General features: G+C 41.8%; 1 protein-coding gene across 1 annotated transcript in view; it reads left to right on the forward strand.

Moving 5' to 3' along the window:
- Positions 1 to 716: 716 nt before the first annotated feature.
- LOC129683885 (cation channel sperm-associated targeting subunit tau-like) overlaps positions 717 to 16424 on the forward strand; it is a 31994-nt gene continuing 16286 nt past the window's right edge. Inside the window, exons 1-5 of the mRNA XM_055616878.1 lie at positions 717 to 1139; positions 10727 to 10813; positions 11809 to 11860; positions 13093 to 13238; positions 15476 to 15601. Coding sequence (XP_055472853.1) covers positions 717 to 1139; positions 10727 to 10813; positions 11809 to 11860; positions 13093 to 13238; positions 15476 to 15601 — 834 coding nt within the window. The remainder of the gene's footprint in view (positions 1140 to 10726; positions 10814 to 11808; positions 11861 to 13092; positions 13239 to 15475; positions 15602 to 16424) is intronic.

The following is a 16424-nucleotide window of genomic DNA, read 5'->3' on the forward strand; positions in this document are numbered from 1 at the left end:
GTTTTGAGCTTACTCTTGCCCAAAAGAAGACTACATTTCAAAGACTATAGCAGTAAATAATGGCTCTGAGGTAGGAAAACATATTTAAAATGTTATATATTTTTAAAAGTCCAATGTGCTATCTCCATATTGCCTTGGGGCCACCTTTTAAAATATTAAATGGCCAATAAAGTTGTGGATTTGCTTTGTGTATAACGGTAATTTTTTTCTAATACTGAGACAGCAGACGGAGTTAATGAGGCAGGCTGGAAAGCCATGGAGTAAATCATCCTTTTCTGAACGAGAGATGTACTAGAATAAAGAGAAGTAGGGTTCTTGTATCAATAATGCAATTTTTTAAAGGGTCAGAATTTTGTGAATGTGGCATTACTGCATCAAGTGGATTTGGAACATACAGGACATAAGATAAATATATGAATGTGTCTTGTGTCTGTGGAACAGTCAAATAGGTGTCGTGTCTGAGGATGTAAATCTAGAAAGACGGTGTGCAGAGAAGCAGGCTCCTGAGAGTGAAGTAGGAGTTCGTATCCCGTGGAGGCGGGTGCCCACCCGTGAGCTCCGACCGCGGGGGCACACCGAAACTGCCTGAGGTGACAGAAAGGCAGCCCAGGCCTTCTGCACGTGGTCCGGGAAAGCGCAGGAAAGGCGGCGGGGGCGCGTGCGCAGCAAACAGCGGTTAGGTTGGTGGCAGACCGGGTTCTGAGGAGAATGCGGCAATGGAGTTGCCTCCTTCCGGGACCCGGAAGGTTTCCATCAGTAACCCTCAAGAGACATCTGGCAAGGTTTCCAACACCCCGGCCTTGTTTCCCACCCACTCAACTAAGCTCTCTACCGGCCACTCTCTGTTGTCCTCCTTGTCTGATCGAAGGCCGTCCCTGGTGAGCAGCAATCGCGGCCCCCGGATGGTCTCAACCCTGCTGCCCAACTCCATTCTCCAGAAGGGCTCCCTCGTCCCCACAGAGGCCCTGCAGGAAAAAGGATCCACCGTCTCTGCAGTCCATTATGCCGATGAAAAAGGCAAGGCACTCTCGGAAAAGGAAAAGGAAAAGGAAAAGGAAAAGGACAAGGACAAGGACAAGGACAAGGACAAGGACAAGGACAGAATCAAGAGCAAGGGCACAGGCAATCACCTGCTGAACGTGAGTGGTCCTTGGGGAGGGCGGGCCGAGGCTGGAAGTTGGGGGTGCCTCAGGGACTAGAGAAATCAGTGTGAGTCTAGAGGCCTGAGGCAATTGGTTTCATTCCCTGAAGCCTCATTTTATTGACTAGTAAACGAAAGGCCGATTAAGAAGGAGATGAAAATGTCAACTGCTTGGCAGAACAAAGGAAGGCCCCTCCCTGCCCACTGCAGTCAATACCATCCCTGAGATGTCATTCATCTGGATATGTGCTAAACCCCAGCAACTTTATTTGTATGATTTCTTTCTTTTGTTATGAGGGATCCTTACTTTGTTTTGTTTTCTTCTGCCTTACTACATGACCCCCGGCTGACCTGGTACTTGCTACCATGGCCCAGATTGGTTTCCACACTTGGCAATTCTCCTGCTTTATATGCTTAAGTGTTGGATGATGGTCTGGTGTGTGCCACTCTACCTGGATATTACCAAGGCCCTTAAATTATGACCCTGGAGAATGAATTCCTCATCAGGTCTCCAGTGTTTAGTGGTACCGAGGGGATGGAGCGGCAGGTAGCAAGGGAGAAGCAAGTTGTAATTCCTTTTTATAGAAAGGTTGTTAGAGGATTACTAGGAAATTTTACATCCTCTGTTGGCTTGACTTTATTAAAAAGTAGTGCAATTAAATTATCCAGAAACATGGGCATGGTGGCACGTGCCTTTAATCCCAGAACTTGGGAGGCAGAGGCAGGTGAATCTCTGAGTTCGAGGCCAGCCTGGTCTACAGAGCGAGTTCCGGGATGGTCAAGGCTACATTGAGAAACTTACTTACAAACAAACAAGAACAAAATTAATTATTAATTAAAAAAATAAGAAACAAATGGCACATACAAAAAGCTGAGCTCCATCTCTGTAAAATTAATGTGATCTCTAAAAGCCCCCTAATTCAAAAACTTTAGCATGCTTTTAGAGCATTGTTGCGACAAATTGAGAGCATATTAAAGGCTAACTAAAGGATAAGCTTTTCATGTATACTAAGTTAAAATCACAAAGATTTGTAAGAAAGACATGCTTTGAAAGCCAGACCATGGGCTAAGTTTATTGTGTTTGATCTTAAGGAATTTAGGCTTTATGTCTCAGAATAGTGATTTTGTTTGTTTTTTTAGATTTTTGAGACAGGGCTTCTCTGTGTAGCCTTGGCTGTCCTGGACTTGCTTTCTAGACCAGGCTGACCTTGAACTCACATCAGTTCACCTACCTCTGCTTCCCTGAGTGCTGGGATTAAAGTAGTACACCACCACACTGGGCTGTGATTTCTATTGTTTTGAACACGGTGATTCCTTTTCAATGTAACATCTTCTTTGTATAAAGATAACTGGTCTTTATTATTCACTGATTTGGTGATTATTAATCACCAAAATGAACAAACAGGCCTGCTGTTATTAATAGAGTTCTCTCTAGGTTTTTTGTTTGTCTGTTTTTTAGGCTTTTTTGTTTGTTTGCTTGCTTCTCTGTATCCGAGTCTTCTGAGGTGTTCCTTAAAATATTGACACCTGTAATTGCTGTGAGTTTGAGGCCAGCCTGTTCTACAAAGCAAGTCCAGGACAGCCAAGGCTACACAGAGAAACCCTGTCTTGAAAAAGCCAAAAGGAGAGAGAGAGAGAGAGAGAGAGAGAGAGAGAGAAGAGAGAGGAGAGAAAGGTGTAGATTTGAGGATGTTGGAGCTATTCGTGAGTCAGGAACATGTGCTGCTCTTTTGCAGAGGATCCGAGCTCAGTTCTGCACCCACATCAGGCAGCTCACAACCACCAGTAACCCCAGCTCCAGGAGATCTGGCCTCTGGGGTCATCGACGCTCATATTCACACATACACGTACAGACATACACGCATCCACGTATATAAAAATAAATCTCTAAAATGCAGGATTTTGAGCCTCCACCGTCGTCCCCCTGAGTGAGAAGGGTCAATGCAGGAATGTGCTCAAACTGAAAACTCTGTGAGCTGATTCCTAGCTGTGAGCTTGGGAATCACTGCAGAGGAAAAGGAGAAGCATTGATGTCAATTGCATGTGCGGCCCGGGGAAGTGGGTAAACGGTAGAGTGTCTAGGACGCACAGTCCTGAGTTCACTCCCCAGCACTTCAGAAATAGCTGTGCATGCCTGTAATCTTAGCATCAGGAGCTGGAGGCAGAAATTTAAGGTCATCTTTGCCTACGTAGTAAGTTAAAAAAAAAAAAATGGATGAGCTGAGTAAAAGCAGATGGAAGGATAAGTGATTGGAAGACTCGATTTTTTTTTTTAACTTTAAAATTATCATAGTGGTTATTCTTTTTATCTTTGCCAACTTGACACAAACTAGCGTCACTAGGAAGGAAAGAACCCCCAGAAAGGCCGGTTTAGGAAAGCAAAATAATAATGGTAGTAACTACAAGTATCTAATTGTGACACAACAGTGTGTGGGGGTGATTCTAAATTTCTGTGATTGCGGAAGATACATGAGCACCTACAACCAACCTTTGTTATTTATGCTTCGTGCATGTGACAATTTGTTTCTAAATTTTAAAATCCCCAATTTTAAAAATGATGATAGACTTGGTGTCATAGACCTGAGCCCTACAATCCCCGCTACTCTGAAGAGGTAGGAAGTTCACATAGTCAAGGCATGTTTGGTTACAGAGTAAATTCAAGGCCACGCTAGGCAAGCTGGGGAACACGGCCTCAAAATAAAAAGCAAAAATATGGCAGGGGCTCAGTGACAGAGTACTCTTCTAGCAGTTACTAGGCTGTAGTTGAAGAAAGAAAGGAGCAAATGAACAAACAAAAGAACCAAGGAAGAAAGGACGATTTCTAATAGATTTAACTGTATTTTATTTGTTAATACAAAACCAAACCATTCCCATATTTAAAAAGCGTGTTTTGGAAGTCTAGTTCTAATGTCAGGTTGTTTTCATTTAATCTTTGTGTACTTTTATGTGTGTATGACGTGTACACACATATCTGTGTGTGGACACGCAGAGGTCGGAGGAGGACAGTGAGCACAGTGTGTTATCTGCTCTACCTCTCCTGGTAAGAGTGAGCCTCTCATTGAACTTGGAGCTAGGCTGACAGCCAGCAAGGACAAGGGATCTTCCTGTCTCTCCACCCTTCCATTGGCATTTTTTTTTAACTCAAAATTTATTTCTCCACATGTGCCACCTTAAATTTTTTTTTCCCCATGGATTTTTTTGATCATTCCTTCTCTAGCTGTGAATTCAGACTAGATACTCTACTAGTTAAGGTTAGACAATTGACTGGCCCACTTGAGCTGTACTCTGGACTCAAAAGCAAGCATGAAGCCTGCTGTGACCGCTGATCGCTTAGTGTGCCCTAGAGGCCATCTGCTCCCCAGAGTCGGTCATTTATGCTCACTTTCTTGCTAACAAGAAATGGCAAGTCATAATATTTTCTTCTGCAGCTCTAGGGATAATGCCTGGGTGGTTTGTTTGTTTGTTTGTTTGTTTGTTTTAATGGTGGTCATTGTTTCATGGGGACCAAGAACTCCAGAAGGCAAAGGGAAGTCATTTCTTTTAAATGTGGCCAGGAAAAACAATGTTTAAAAAAGAAAAAAAAAAAGACCCTTTGAGTTAACCCATTCCTTGTATAATGAAGACTTGGCTGATGACATTGGTTGAGTGTTCCTCTAATGGGCTGTAAGGAGCACGGAGATGAAGGCTTCCCTTCTTGGGAACGGCTTTGTATAATGATGAAGCTGTAGTTATTATTTTTTTTCCCACCTATCTGTTTTCAACCCCAGCATTTACCACTTGAGGACAAGAAAGCTTGAAACTGGAATCAGGCTGCTGCCACAGTGTGTAAATTGTGTCACTGTACGGGGAATGATTAAATAATTAACTTAACGAAAACGGGGGTTCAGTGAAGACTAAAAACTAAAGGCATTCTGGGAAAAGGTAACTGTGTGGGTTAATGGGATTTCAAGGAGATCCGTGGACTGGAAGAGAGTGGGTAAGAAAGTCTCAGACCGGAGGATGGAGTGTCAACGGGGGAAGACTTCCAAAACTTTCCGGTAGCGGTGTCACAGGGTGTTTCTCAACTTGGAACTGAATTCAGGAGATGGGCAGCTAGTAGAATCGTTGGAAATCAGGCTCAGCAGAAATTCTAGGTCATATCAGAATGTCTATGTGATGCAGTTAGAACCTTTGCTACGATTCCGGTAGGAATTTGGCAGATACTTTGCTGCTCCTGCTGCTGCTCAGCAGAGCTGAGGAAGGAAAAACACAATGGTAAGAAAGCGAGGAGGGAGGCAGGAGCACTGTCAGGTCTTAAAGCGGTCAAACACAAGCAATCTGTAAGGAAGGCTTCTTAAAGGGTCTAAACAATCTTTTATCTGTAGAGCGCACTTTCAAATTTGGCTTCCCAGCTGGGCAAAAAGCTCCCGCCTGCCCTGCACCGCAGCCCTTGAAAGGCTGGGGTGGGAACATTGCTGTGGTTTTGACAGCTGCTCAGGCCACATAGTGAGCTCCGCATTAGCCTGGCTACAGAGTGAGACCTTAACAAAACAAACTTCCAAAATGATGAGTAGACACATTACAATAAACCCGCGGCTTCGCTGAAATGCCTGCAGGATGTATCGCAGTTACCTGTTTTATGATACGGTAATTTTAGTGACCTTAAGCTACAGCTAAGCCACAGAAGTGCGGTGTGGGGCAGCTGGGGCAAAATGATTGCAGACATATTAATTTTTCTCCGTCGTTTGTTATACCTATTATTAATTTTTTTCATGGAAAACTTGGCAGTAATGGATTCCTGGGTCTCATGAATACCAGGCACTTTTGAAACATGCAATGTGTTGTTATTAGGTACATTTCCATGCCATTCAACAGGTGAATAAAACTTACTCAGCTTACCTAACTATGTAGACTTCAGTCACTATCTCTCCACCTGTCTGGCCCCTCCGCCCCTCTCTCTATGTTTGAGTATTTTTCTCATTTTTTTGTAGGTCTCTCTAATTTTTCTTCTACGACTTGTATCTTATCAATCTACTTTTCATATTTTTCTTTTTTCCTGTATCTCTAAAGCTTATTTCTTTGAGAGGGCACAGAAAACCACTATGACTATTAATATTAAGGATAAAATATGAAATACCAAAATGGTAATAATCATAATTAGACTGAGCCAATTTCAGTGAAGTCGTTTAACTTTTCATTTTCTGCTTCTATTTTCAAACCATCTAAAGTAGTGCTATCCAGGGTCCTAATGCCTTGTATTATGTTATTTCCCACCCTTAACTCTCTCCTTGAGGACTTCCCAGGTGACTTATCAAATGTGATGACCTCTCAGTTTGTCCACAGCTGGCATGATTTCTCTGTCCATGCAGTCATGCCTCGCGTTGGAGCAGCAAATGTTGTTTTCAACAAAATCCCAATGTTCAATTTTGCCAAAGACTCAGGAGCCAGTTGTTGGGGGTGAAAGCCTGCTAGCTCTGAGAGGCAGAGAAAGCATGCAACTGTCCTTCCCCAGCCAATATCCCAAAACAACAACAACAAAATCCTCAACCCCCCACAACCTCAACGTCCCTCCTCTCTACTTCTGGTGGCTCTTTCTATCCATCCTCCCGACTTCCTATCACTCTCTATGGCTTTTTTCTATGTTCACCTCCTGTCAACTGATTGCTTGCTCCACTTCTTGACCTGGGGTTAACTTTATTTAATCCTGTCCACAATGCCAAGCAGAAAGCTCTTAGATTAAAGGTGTGTGCTCGGGCTGAGCCATGCCACAATTAGAAACGGGCTTTTCCAATGAACAACACAATCTCAGGGTTTACAGTGTAATCGGATGTCCTGCGACAGCAGTACTGCCTTGTCACGCCAGCGCTCTGCTTCTCATATGGCTCTTTAACTACCTCATCAGAAAGGGTACAGGAGCGTCTTGAGATCTAATACACACATAAAGACCACACACACACACACACTATATAAATAATATATAATATATACATACATATATAATTTATACTTCCTACTTAGAATTTACCATCCATCCATAATGCATACATACACATAAACATTACTCCCTACTTTGAGTTCACTATTCATCCATGATGAAAAATCTCTCAAGAAACCCAACACACAAGGAACATGTGAACACGATGTTCACAGGACAAACCCACAGCAAAAGTACTGAATGGGGGAAAAAGTTGAGACCTTTTTTCTTAGCTCTGGAATGAGGTAAAGATGCCCTTCTGTTCAACACAGTACTGGAAATCATAGCCTAAACCGATAATGTAAGAAAAAAAAAGCATCCAGGTTGGAAAAGGAGACATCAAACTGTCACTGTTTGCAGATGACGTGACCCTGCAGATAGAGAACTTTACCACAAAACCGCCAGAACTAACTGAAAAAAATTCTATAAATTTGGTGATTACAAAAGGAACTTGCAAAAATCATTAGTATTTCTGTATACTTATAGAAAATGACTTGAAACAAAAATCAAGAAAACATTTTTTGTTTGTAATAGCTATAAAAGTAAAGCACTTAGGAATAAATTTAACCAAAGAGGCAAAATGTCTCTGCACTGAAAACTATGAAATATTGATGAGAGAATGGAAGAGACTACAAATAAATGTAAAGAATTAATATTGTTAAAATGCCCATATTTATGAAAGTGATCTCTAGATTTTCTATTTTTCAGACAGAACATTGACATACTTTCAAAATTAAATTTCTAAGGTGAACTCTGGGATAATCATCTCCTCCTTCGCACTGTTCTCTTAGCCCATCATTCCCCACTAGGTAACCACTTTCTTGTTTATTATTCCTGCATTACTGGTGTTCTATCATTGCCTTTATGTTACTCTTTAATAATAAAATTGTAAAATTAAGCTAGTCTTATAACCAACTTAGTGTCTTTAACCAGCACAAAGTGTCTTTCTAGAGTCTGAGTATATCGCGGGAATAGATCATTGAGTCAACTTTTCCAGATACACAGTGTGGGTCCTAGAATTACGTGGATTTCCTCTTATTGCCTAAAAAAATTGGCAATTGTAATTTTAATATTGGTTCTTTTCCCAGTGTTTTATTTTGTTTTTTCTTCTTCAATGATTATTTTACTTCTCTTCCAGTTCAACAATATTGCTCTAACTTCCTGTACTTATTTTTCTGTCTCATTTTCATTCTCCAAGTATGATTCTTGTCTCTTTCATTGCCTTTATTAAATTTCATTTGAATTTAGGCTATGTTGGGCACTTTGAAATTCTATTCATTTCTGAGATGGGTTTATTCTTTTAAAAAAATTAACATTCACTTAATTTTTTTGAACCATTATAAATTTACTATTGTAAATCCACCATATTGAGTCCATTTAGTGTTGCTCATTTGCACACATTCAGGCCTGATCATTTGGAACTGGACAGTCTGCTGATCATCCCTGGGGAAAATGGACGCTCTCTCAATATCCATTGCCTGGAGCTCTTCATCTAGAGGAGAACCTTGCAACTTTCCCCGTACACAGTGGTGTGTCAGCTGCTCTCATCTTTATACAGGTCTTGTTCAGGCAATCACATTGTTGAGATTTCATGGGTGCAATTTCCCTGTCATGTCTATAGAACAGCGTTTGGTGGAAGGTGTTGCCACAACCTGTGTGGCTTGGGTCCTGGAACCCTGAAAATCTAAGTAGGGTCAGTGAAGAAATGAACTGACAGACACACAGTCGGGAAAGCTGGGGTCAGGTGGGCTGTTTGTGTTCTGGTGAAGCTGAAACCACAGCACCACAAGCCAGAATCTCAGTGTGTCCGTCACAGACAGCATGGGGGACAGGAGTTAGTTGGGCTTGGTGTGGGGTCTCTGAGGGTGAACAGTCTCAGGCTGTAAACACTGAGGAGGAAGCTACAGTTGCTAGTTTTTACAAACACTGCGACACCCACACCCAGACTAAAGGAAGGCTTTGCCGTCCCTCTCAGCCTGATCCAGGATAAGGCTTTGCTGAATTCCGTGGGTCTGAGGCATTCATTGGTCCTTGACATAGCCGTGACTACTCCAGCAATACAGATTCGCTCAGGCCTTCATCTGTTTTTTCCTGATTCACTCAAGGCTTCCTCAGCTCCTCAAAAGGTGTTCTGGTCTTCTGGCTTGTACCAATTTTCTTCTCCTTCCATGATTTTCCCTTGGGTATATGGACATACAGATGTGTCAGCTGGGTTTGCGTACCCTAATTCAACCAGCTGCGAATCTCTCTAATAGTCTCAGTCTATTGCAAAGAGAAACTTCGTTGATGGGATAAGAGGTACATGCATCTTGGGTATAAGGATGAGTATTTGGAATATAGTTAGAAATCACGTTGGTGGAGGGAAATGGTAGTTACAGGTTCTCCTTCAGTGTCTGTGGTGTCTGTAGCCACAGGTGGGTGCTTGGGTTTAAGGTGCTGGGCAGGAATTCCCTCCCATCAAGCCAGCCTTAGGTTCAATTTGACAGCTATTGGCTACCTGCAAGATGAAGGTGGCACTGTTGTTGCAGTGGGGCTGTCCTGATGGGCTAGTGGTCATTGTGGTTCATGGGCTTTGCAGTGAGGGAGGAGCTCTTCTCCCTTGGCAGCTTGCACAACAACTCCGTATACTGTGAGAGCCAGACCTCAAGGAAGAGGCTTCCAAAGGAAGAACAGTGACCATCCACAATAATCTCTCCCAGGTTTCTTCCCTTCACACACGATTCAGGTGTGATATGCTTTTAAGAAGCGTATTGAAATGTGTATTGAAATGCAGTTTGTGTGAATGAACGTCTAAGTGATGGGGGGCCAAAGCACAATGCTAATATGATCGATGATTCTAATTTGTGGGTCTGGTATCCTGAACTCCTCCCCACCCCATAACACCTTTCTTTCTCCTCACTGTCACACATTCAGGGAAACCCACATCTCTTCTTCCAGGAGAAGTAGTGCTCTTCCCGGGAGGCCAGGCCTGGACCTGGTCCTTCACTTTCAGGGCTCTTCCCTCTGCCCGCGCTACCACCTGCGGTCAGAGTTTTTGCCTTGCTGGACTTTCTCCTTCACTTTTGTCTCTCTTGTTGTCTCTCCTCCTCTCTACTATTTTCCACGTTGCTGATGGATTTTCTTGTCTTGACCTCTGTCCCTGTAGGCATGTGCTGGAATTGTTTAATTCGCTCCTTATAGGAAATCTGGAAGATGGGATTCCCTTCTCTACTGTGTCTTGTACTTCACCTGTGTTTCTGATGTTGATAGTCATACATTTGGATAGAAGTTCTGGCTCAGGGGCTTACCATACCAGTGGCAACTGGATGGAGTGATTTTAGAAATCTTTCAGGGTACCCTGCTCTGTGTTCAGCCCAGCAACAAGCTGAATGCCCTTTGTTCATACACATATGTTTTTGTTTTCTGATTTCCTTGATAATTCCATATTTAATTATGTATATTTTTATCCTTTTGCTTACGTATTGATAAACTTATTGAAAATAGAAATGAGTCTCTTATTCATAGTAATATCCATGGCCTAGAGCACCAGATACCTAATAGGCACGCAGGAAATATTAAATTGGAGTGAAATTTTATCCAGGTATGTTCTAATTTTTCTTCTAAAGTGTTAAATTTGTTTATTTTCATTATAGATACTTAAAAAAACTCTTCAAGGGTCTCAGAGTGACGAAATGGTAGTATCACAGCAAACACCAAATTTGATACCATTTGGCGATGTGGTATGTATGAGTTGGCATTCAGCAAGCCTGTATAAATTATTTCTAATTTGATATGAAACACAGTTGATATTTATTATCTGGTAATTAAAAAGTATATGAAGAAAAGAGTCCTCTATGAGAAACAGGATCATGAATTTTTTTTTATTTATATGAGCCATAAAATCATTAAATATTCACCCAAATTCTGGAAAACATTCTAGTTCACAGAAATAATGCTTTTATAGTACAGATTCCCAGTCACCCACCATAACTGTAAGACGCTGACCCCGGGGCCTCACCTAAGGCCTGCTAATGTCGGGGGAGCCAGCATTTTTGTTGAGCTGGTCGAGTGATGATACGTATTTGAAGACAGACCCATGGTTTGAAAGCTGACCCTTCAGTGCTCCCTTATGACCCCACCAGACCTCAGAAGTAGTGGATTTCCACACTGCTTATTGTGCATTTGGAGAAGAAACATTGTCTGGGCTAGTGAGATGGCTCTGGTCCCGTAAAGATGTTTGTCACTGCTAAGCCTGAAGACCTGTGTTTCAATCCAAGACCCAAGTGGTGGAAGGAGGGAACCACTTCCTGAAAGTCGTCCTGTGCCCACAAACCACACACATCCACATGTCACACACACACACACACACACACTTTTTTAAACAGCATTTTTAAAAGCCTTTTTTATTTTATGTGTGTGTTTCAGTACTTACTTGTATGTCTGTGCACCATGTGCGCCTGGTACCTTCAGAGGCCCAAAGAGGCCATCAGATCCCTTGGAACCGGCCACCCCGTGTGGGTGCTCGGAACTGAACTTGAGTTCTCGGCAGAGTAGGACGCTTTCTTAATCACTGAGCCGTTGGAGTATGAACAAGCAACAAAGTATTTCTGATGGGAAAAACCCTACACAACTGTGTTTTGCCAGTTTAAATACAGTTCATGTAAAGTGTAAGAAAGTTAACTTAAAAAAAAAAAAAAAAAACAGAACAAAGTGTCTGCCTTTCATGTTTTTGTAGGTTGGCTGCCTGGCTGTTCACGTAAAGAGTTGCAGACAGTTTTCTCACAGGTGTATCCTTTGGGTTTGTAGCTCACACCATCGCCATTTCTTGCTGTTTTGGTTAGCTGTGGCTGAGTTACTAACTGCTGGAAGGCACAGCAGCTTGAAATACTAGCTGTTTCATCCCCCCAACCCTCTCTTCACCCACTAGGGGGACCTTCTGCTTCCCAGCGCCTTAGCTGTGGCTGTGGTTTGCCTGGTGCTTCAGGGTGGACACCAGCACGGACTGGCGAGGCCGGTGTGCTCCCCAGGAGCCACTCATATCCCCCTGGCACTCAGTTTAACACACATTACACACATTTAAAAGAATCTTCCTGTTCCCTTCAATTATACACTTCGATTCATCCTAATGCCATTTTTTAGTTAGATTCATTGAATTTATGTTAGAATGATCATAAATGTCTGCTCAGATTCAAGGACAGCAAAAATAAATCCCACTTTTTGGTATAGAAGTTAAAAAAAAAAGATTTTAGCAATCTGTGATTTACCTTCATCTTCACGTAAGTGAAAGGGAAATTGTTATGTCCTTAGACATATTTACTTTAAACTGGTGCCTTGTTTTGGCTCTCTGAGATTGTTCTCCTATGTAACCCAAACTGGCCTTGAACTCTCAATCCTCTTGTTCCAACTTTTCAAGTGTTAGGATTAGAGGTTTGAACTACCATACTCCTCTAGTTTTATTTTTAAATCATTCTTGTTATGGTCTCTCTCTCTCTCTCTTTTCTTTATTTTTTTATATAGGGAGTTTTCAAAAAAAAATTCTATAGAGACATTTTAAGACACTTAAATCTTGAAAACAATATTTTTAATTCATGAAGTACTATACAAGCAATACAGTAGAGTGAAAACGAAGACTAGAGAAGTGAATTAGAGTAGAACACTTTCCTGTAAATTCTATCTTGATATTAAATTATTCTCAATTTATATGCTTACTTAAAACTTTTGTACATAATATCATCCAGGAAATTATGTCAATTATACATTAGATATGCTTAGTCATTTTCAAATTAATATATAGAAAATTTGCAAAGGAATTATGGTGAAAACAAGAGAACAAAGATGTGGTAGGTATATAGACACTGTGCCTAGCAAGGAGAGGCACAGATATTATTTTGAAAGTTTTTTCTGTTGTTTACTATACTTGATTGATTTTTATATTTCGGCCTGGATTGCTCAACAGATTTTGCAATGTGTTCTCTGGTCAATTACAAGACAACTTGTTTCCTGAATATTTTATTTTCAGTCATTGTACAGCAGCATGTGAAGTTGTTTATCTGTATCTCTGTAAACCACATTGTCAAGTACACGAAACTTCGTAACTTGAAAGCCGATAATAGTGAGAAGAACTATGTGCTCAGGTTTGATGAAGTGAAGTATTTTTCTGTACAGGTAATGTTAAAACTGTCTCCTCAATATAATGATGTATCTTTACAGTTTCAAATATTCTAACAACTCATACCTTTTGGGGAAAACAAGATAGACAAGAACCAGAAGCCGCGTCTTTTCATTTGGGCTTACTCCTCTGCCGTGGCCTGTGGTGCGTGCTGAAGCGCTTGTGACATGCCTGGCCCAGCGTTCTCTTCCCTGACGTGTTGCGTGTGAGGTTCTGAGCGTTTATCATAAATAAGGTTTCCTCTCCCTGCTCTTGCTTTTTCATGTCTTCTTCCACCCTTTCTTTTTTCACTCTCCGGTTCTTTCTTTCCTTTTATGTAGTCCCTTAATATAGTCTCCTCTAAATGTTTGCACATAGATTTCACAGTTTTTGTAACAACCCCAAATATCTCCTCATTTCCCCTCACAAACAGACAGACAAGCGTACACACACATAAACACACTCATTTTCTGCTGCTTTTTCTCTTCCTCCTCTTCCTCTTCCTCCTTTTTCCTCTCTTGGTTTTTTGAGACAGGGATTCTCTGTGTAGCCCTGGCTGTCTTGGACTCACTTTGTAGACCAGGCTGGCCTCGAACTCACAGATCTGCCTGTCTCTGCCTCCTCTAATGCTGGGATTACAGGTGTGCACCACCACACTTGGCCACACACATTTTCTTGTCTTTTTGGATGAAAAAACTGAGGTACTATGGGTGAAAGGATTTCACTGGGGTCATAGAGCTGGGATATGGAGGGGCCGGGCTGCATACACTCTGGCTTGAAATCATGTTCCATTAAATTGCCACTCAACTGGAACTTGCTATGTTTCTGTTTACAGTTCAGCTTCTTAAAAGCTGAAATAAATCTCAGAGCTGTTCAGCCATGCAGGGATGGCAAAAGCCTTTAATCCCAGCACTTGGGAGACAGAGGCAGAGGCAAGCGGATCTCTGTGAGTTCAAGACCAGCCTGGTCTACAGAGTGAGACTATCCTCATCTGTTTCAGATGGCTATTTTATTTCCTCCTCTGTGTGAGAGTCAAGCATCCTTCTTTGTGCCCTCCTTGGCTTCTTTGGGTCTGTGCGTTGTAGCATGGCTAACCTGTACATTATGGCTTGTATGCATACCATGTGTGTCTTTCTGGGTCTGGGTTACCTCATGCCTGCAAATTGTATGATGTCCTTGTTATTCCCTCTTCATTTGTCAGAATGGCTAAGATAAAAAACAGGAGTAACAGCATGTGCTGGAGAGGATTTGGAGCACGGGAACACTCTTTCATGTAAACTAGTACAACCACTTTGGAACCATTTTTTTCTTCATGTGCTTACTGGATATTTGTCCTTAGTCATTTGAAGCGCATCTGTTCAGCTCATCTGCCCATGTATTGACTGGGTTATTTAGATTTTCAGTTAGTCTTCTGAGGCCCTTACATATTCTGGATATTAATGTCCTGTCATCGAACATCTGGCAAAGAGGTTTTGTTTCTGCAGTTCAGCCTTTCGGCGGATCGCCCCTGCTTGCCCATTCCCGAGATTGTTCTCTGAGCTGCTCGAGCGCCTTTCGGAAAGGCGTTGCCCAGCATTGGGTCTTGAAGTGTTTTTCTCTAGGCTTTTTAAAGTTCCTCTCCTACCCTGACCCTTCCATCCAATCTTGATTTGTTTTTGTACAAGGTGGAGATCGGGACCTTGATTGTTTTTCTACATACGGGGATTTGGTTTTTTTTCTAGCACTGTTTGCTGAACTGTCTTTTCCCCAATGTATATTTTTTGTGCCTGGGGAAAGCCAAGCTGTGTGTTCTGTGGGCTTTTGTCTGGTCTTATATTTGACTCCAATGGTCTGTGCCTGTTTTGTTCCAGTGCCATGCTGGTTCTGTTACTATGGCTCTGTTAGGAAAATTTGAAATCTAGTATTATGATACCCCCAGCATTGTTCTTTCTGTTTAAGATTTCTGAATCACTTCATCTTGATATGTAATTTCAGCAGGGTGTTGAGGGAAACTCTTTACGTATAATAAAAAGACACTGTAGGCAGTAGATGATTTAAAAGATTATAATTAATGTTAGACACAAACAGGTCCTGATTTTGCTTATGTTAGAATATGTGGAATGATGAACTTGAAAAGTCACAAAGCTAGCATATAAAAACTAATAATTAGCAATACCCATGAGATAGTATAACTTATGGATCAGTTTATTTGGAAATCATGTCTGACATTCAGACTTAAAATTTAATACTTCTTTTCATGTCTTTTGATATCGAGGTTCCCAGACGCCAAGATGATGAGCGGAATAATATTTTATTAGAACTAATGCAAGACGGAGGGGATTCAGAAAAGCTTGCTCTTTCTTTAGCCAGTACTGAGTCACATCTTTATGAAGTAATACAGGTTTGTACAAACATATCAGTCTCTTTTTTTTTTTTTCAGCTAGATGGGGACACATACCTGTAATCCAAGCGCTTGGAGGGTACAGACAAGATAGGAGTTCAAGCTTATCCTTGACCACATAGTGACTGAAAGTCCAACATAGTCTCAAAAAGACAGAAAGTAAAACAGAAACCAGTGTGTGTTTTTTAAGTCTCGGTACCATACTGTCTAGTTGGTTTTGTCCTTGTGGCTCCTGATATCTAATGGACTCCTTTTGTTTATTCTAAACATATGAAAAATATTAGAATTGTCAGATAGCATGAGGCTTAAAATAAGAGACCTTTGAATTCCCACACAAGATCATGTAATTTGGAGCAACAGAGGGAGTGGGGAGGACTCTGCATTACTTTCTAACCTTGATCGGTGTGTGGGCTCTGGAAAATCACCTTTGCCTCTGGGTTCCAAAAGAAACACACTTCACGGTGACGGTGAGAACTAACAAGAATGCTCCCTGGGCTGCCTTGTCTGGCCTCAGAGGGAGAGGATGCATTTTAGTCCTGCTGTGAATTGATGTGCCAGGTAGGGTTGGTACCTAATTGGGGGGAGGGGCTCCCATTCTCTGAGGAGAAGGAAAGTGGAGGGAGGTGAGTGGGGAGGACCAGGAGAAGAGGAGGGAGGGGGCTTTGATTAGGCTATAAAATGATTAAATAAATTAATTAATGAAAAAAAAGAATGCCCACTGAAGTGCTCAGCATATAGTGTATGATGTTCCTAACCATGGAATGCTGGGCGGGGGAAGGGGGAGAATTAACCATGGATGTTGGGTTGGGGGAGACAACTTACA

Source organism: Psammomys obesus, unplaced genomic scaffold (assembly GCF_907164565.1).
Source record: "Psammomys obesus unplaced genomic scaffold, mPsaObe1.curated_primary_1811, whole genome shotgun sequence".
NCBI classification, from domain to species: Eukaryota; Metazoa; Chordata; class Mammalia; order Rodentia; family Muridae; genus Psammomys; species Psammomys obesus.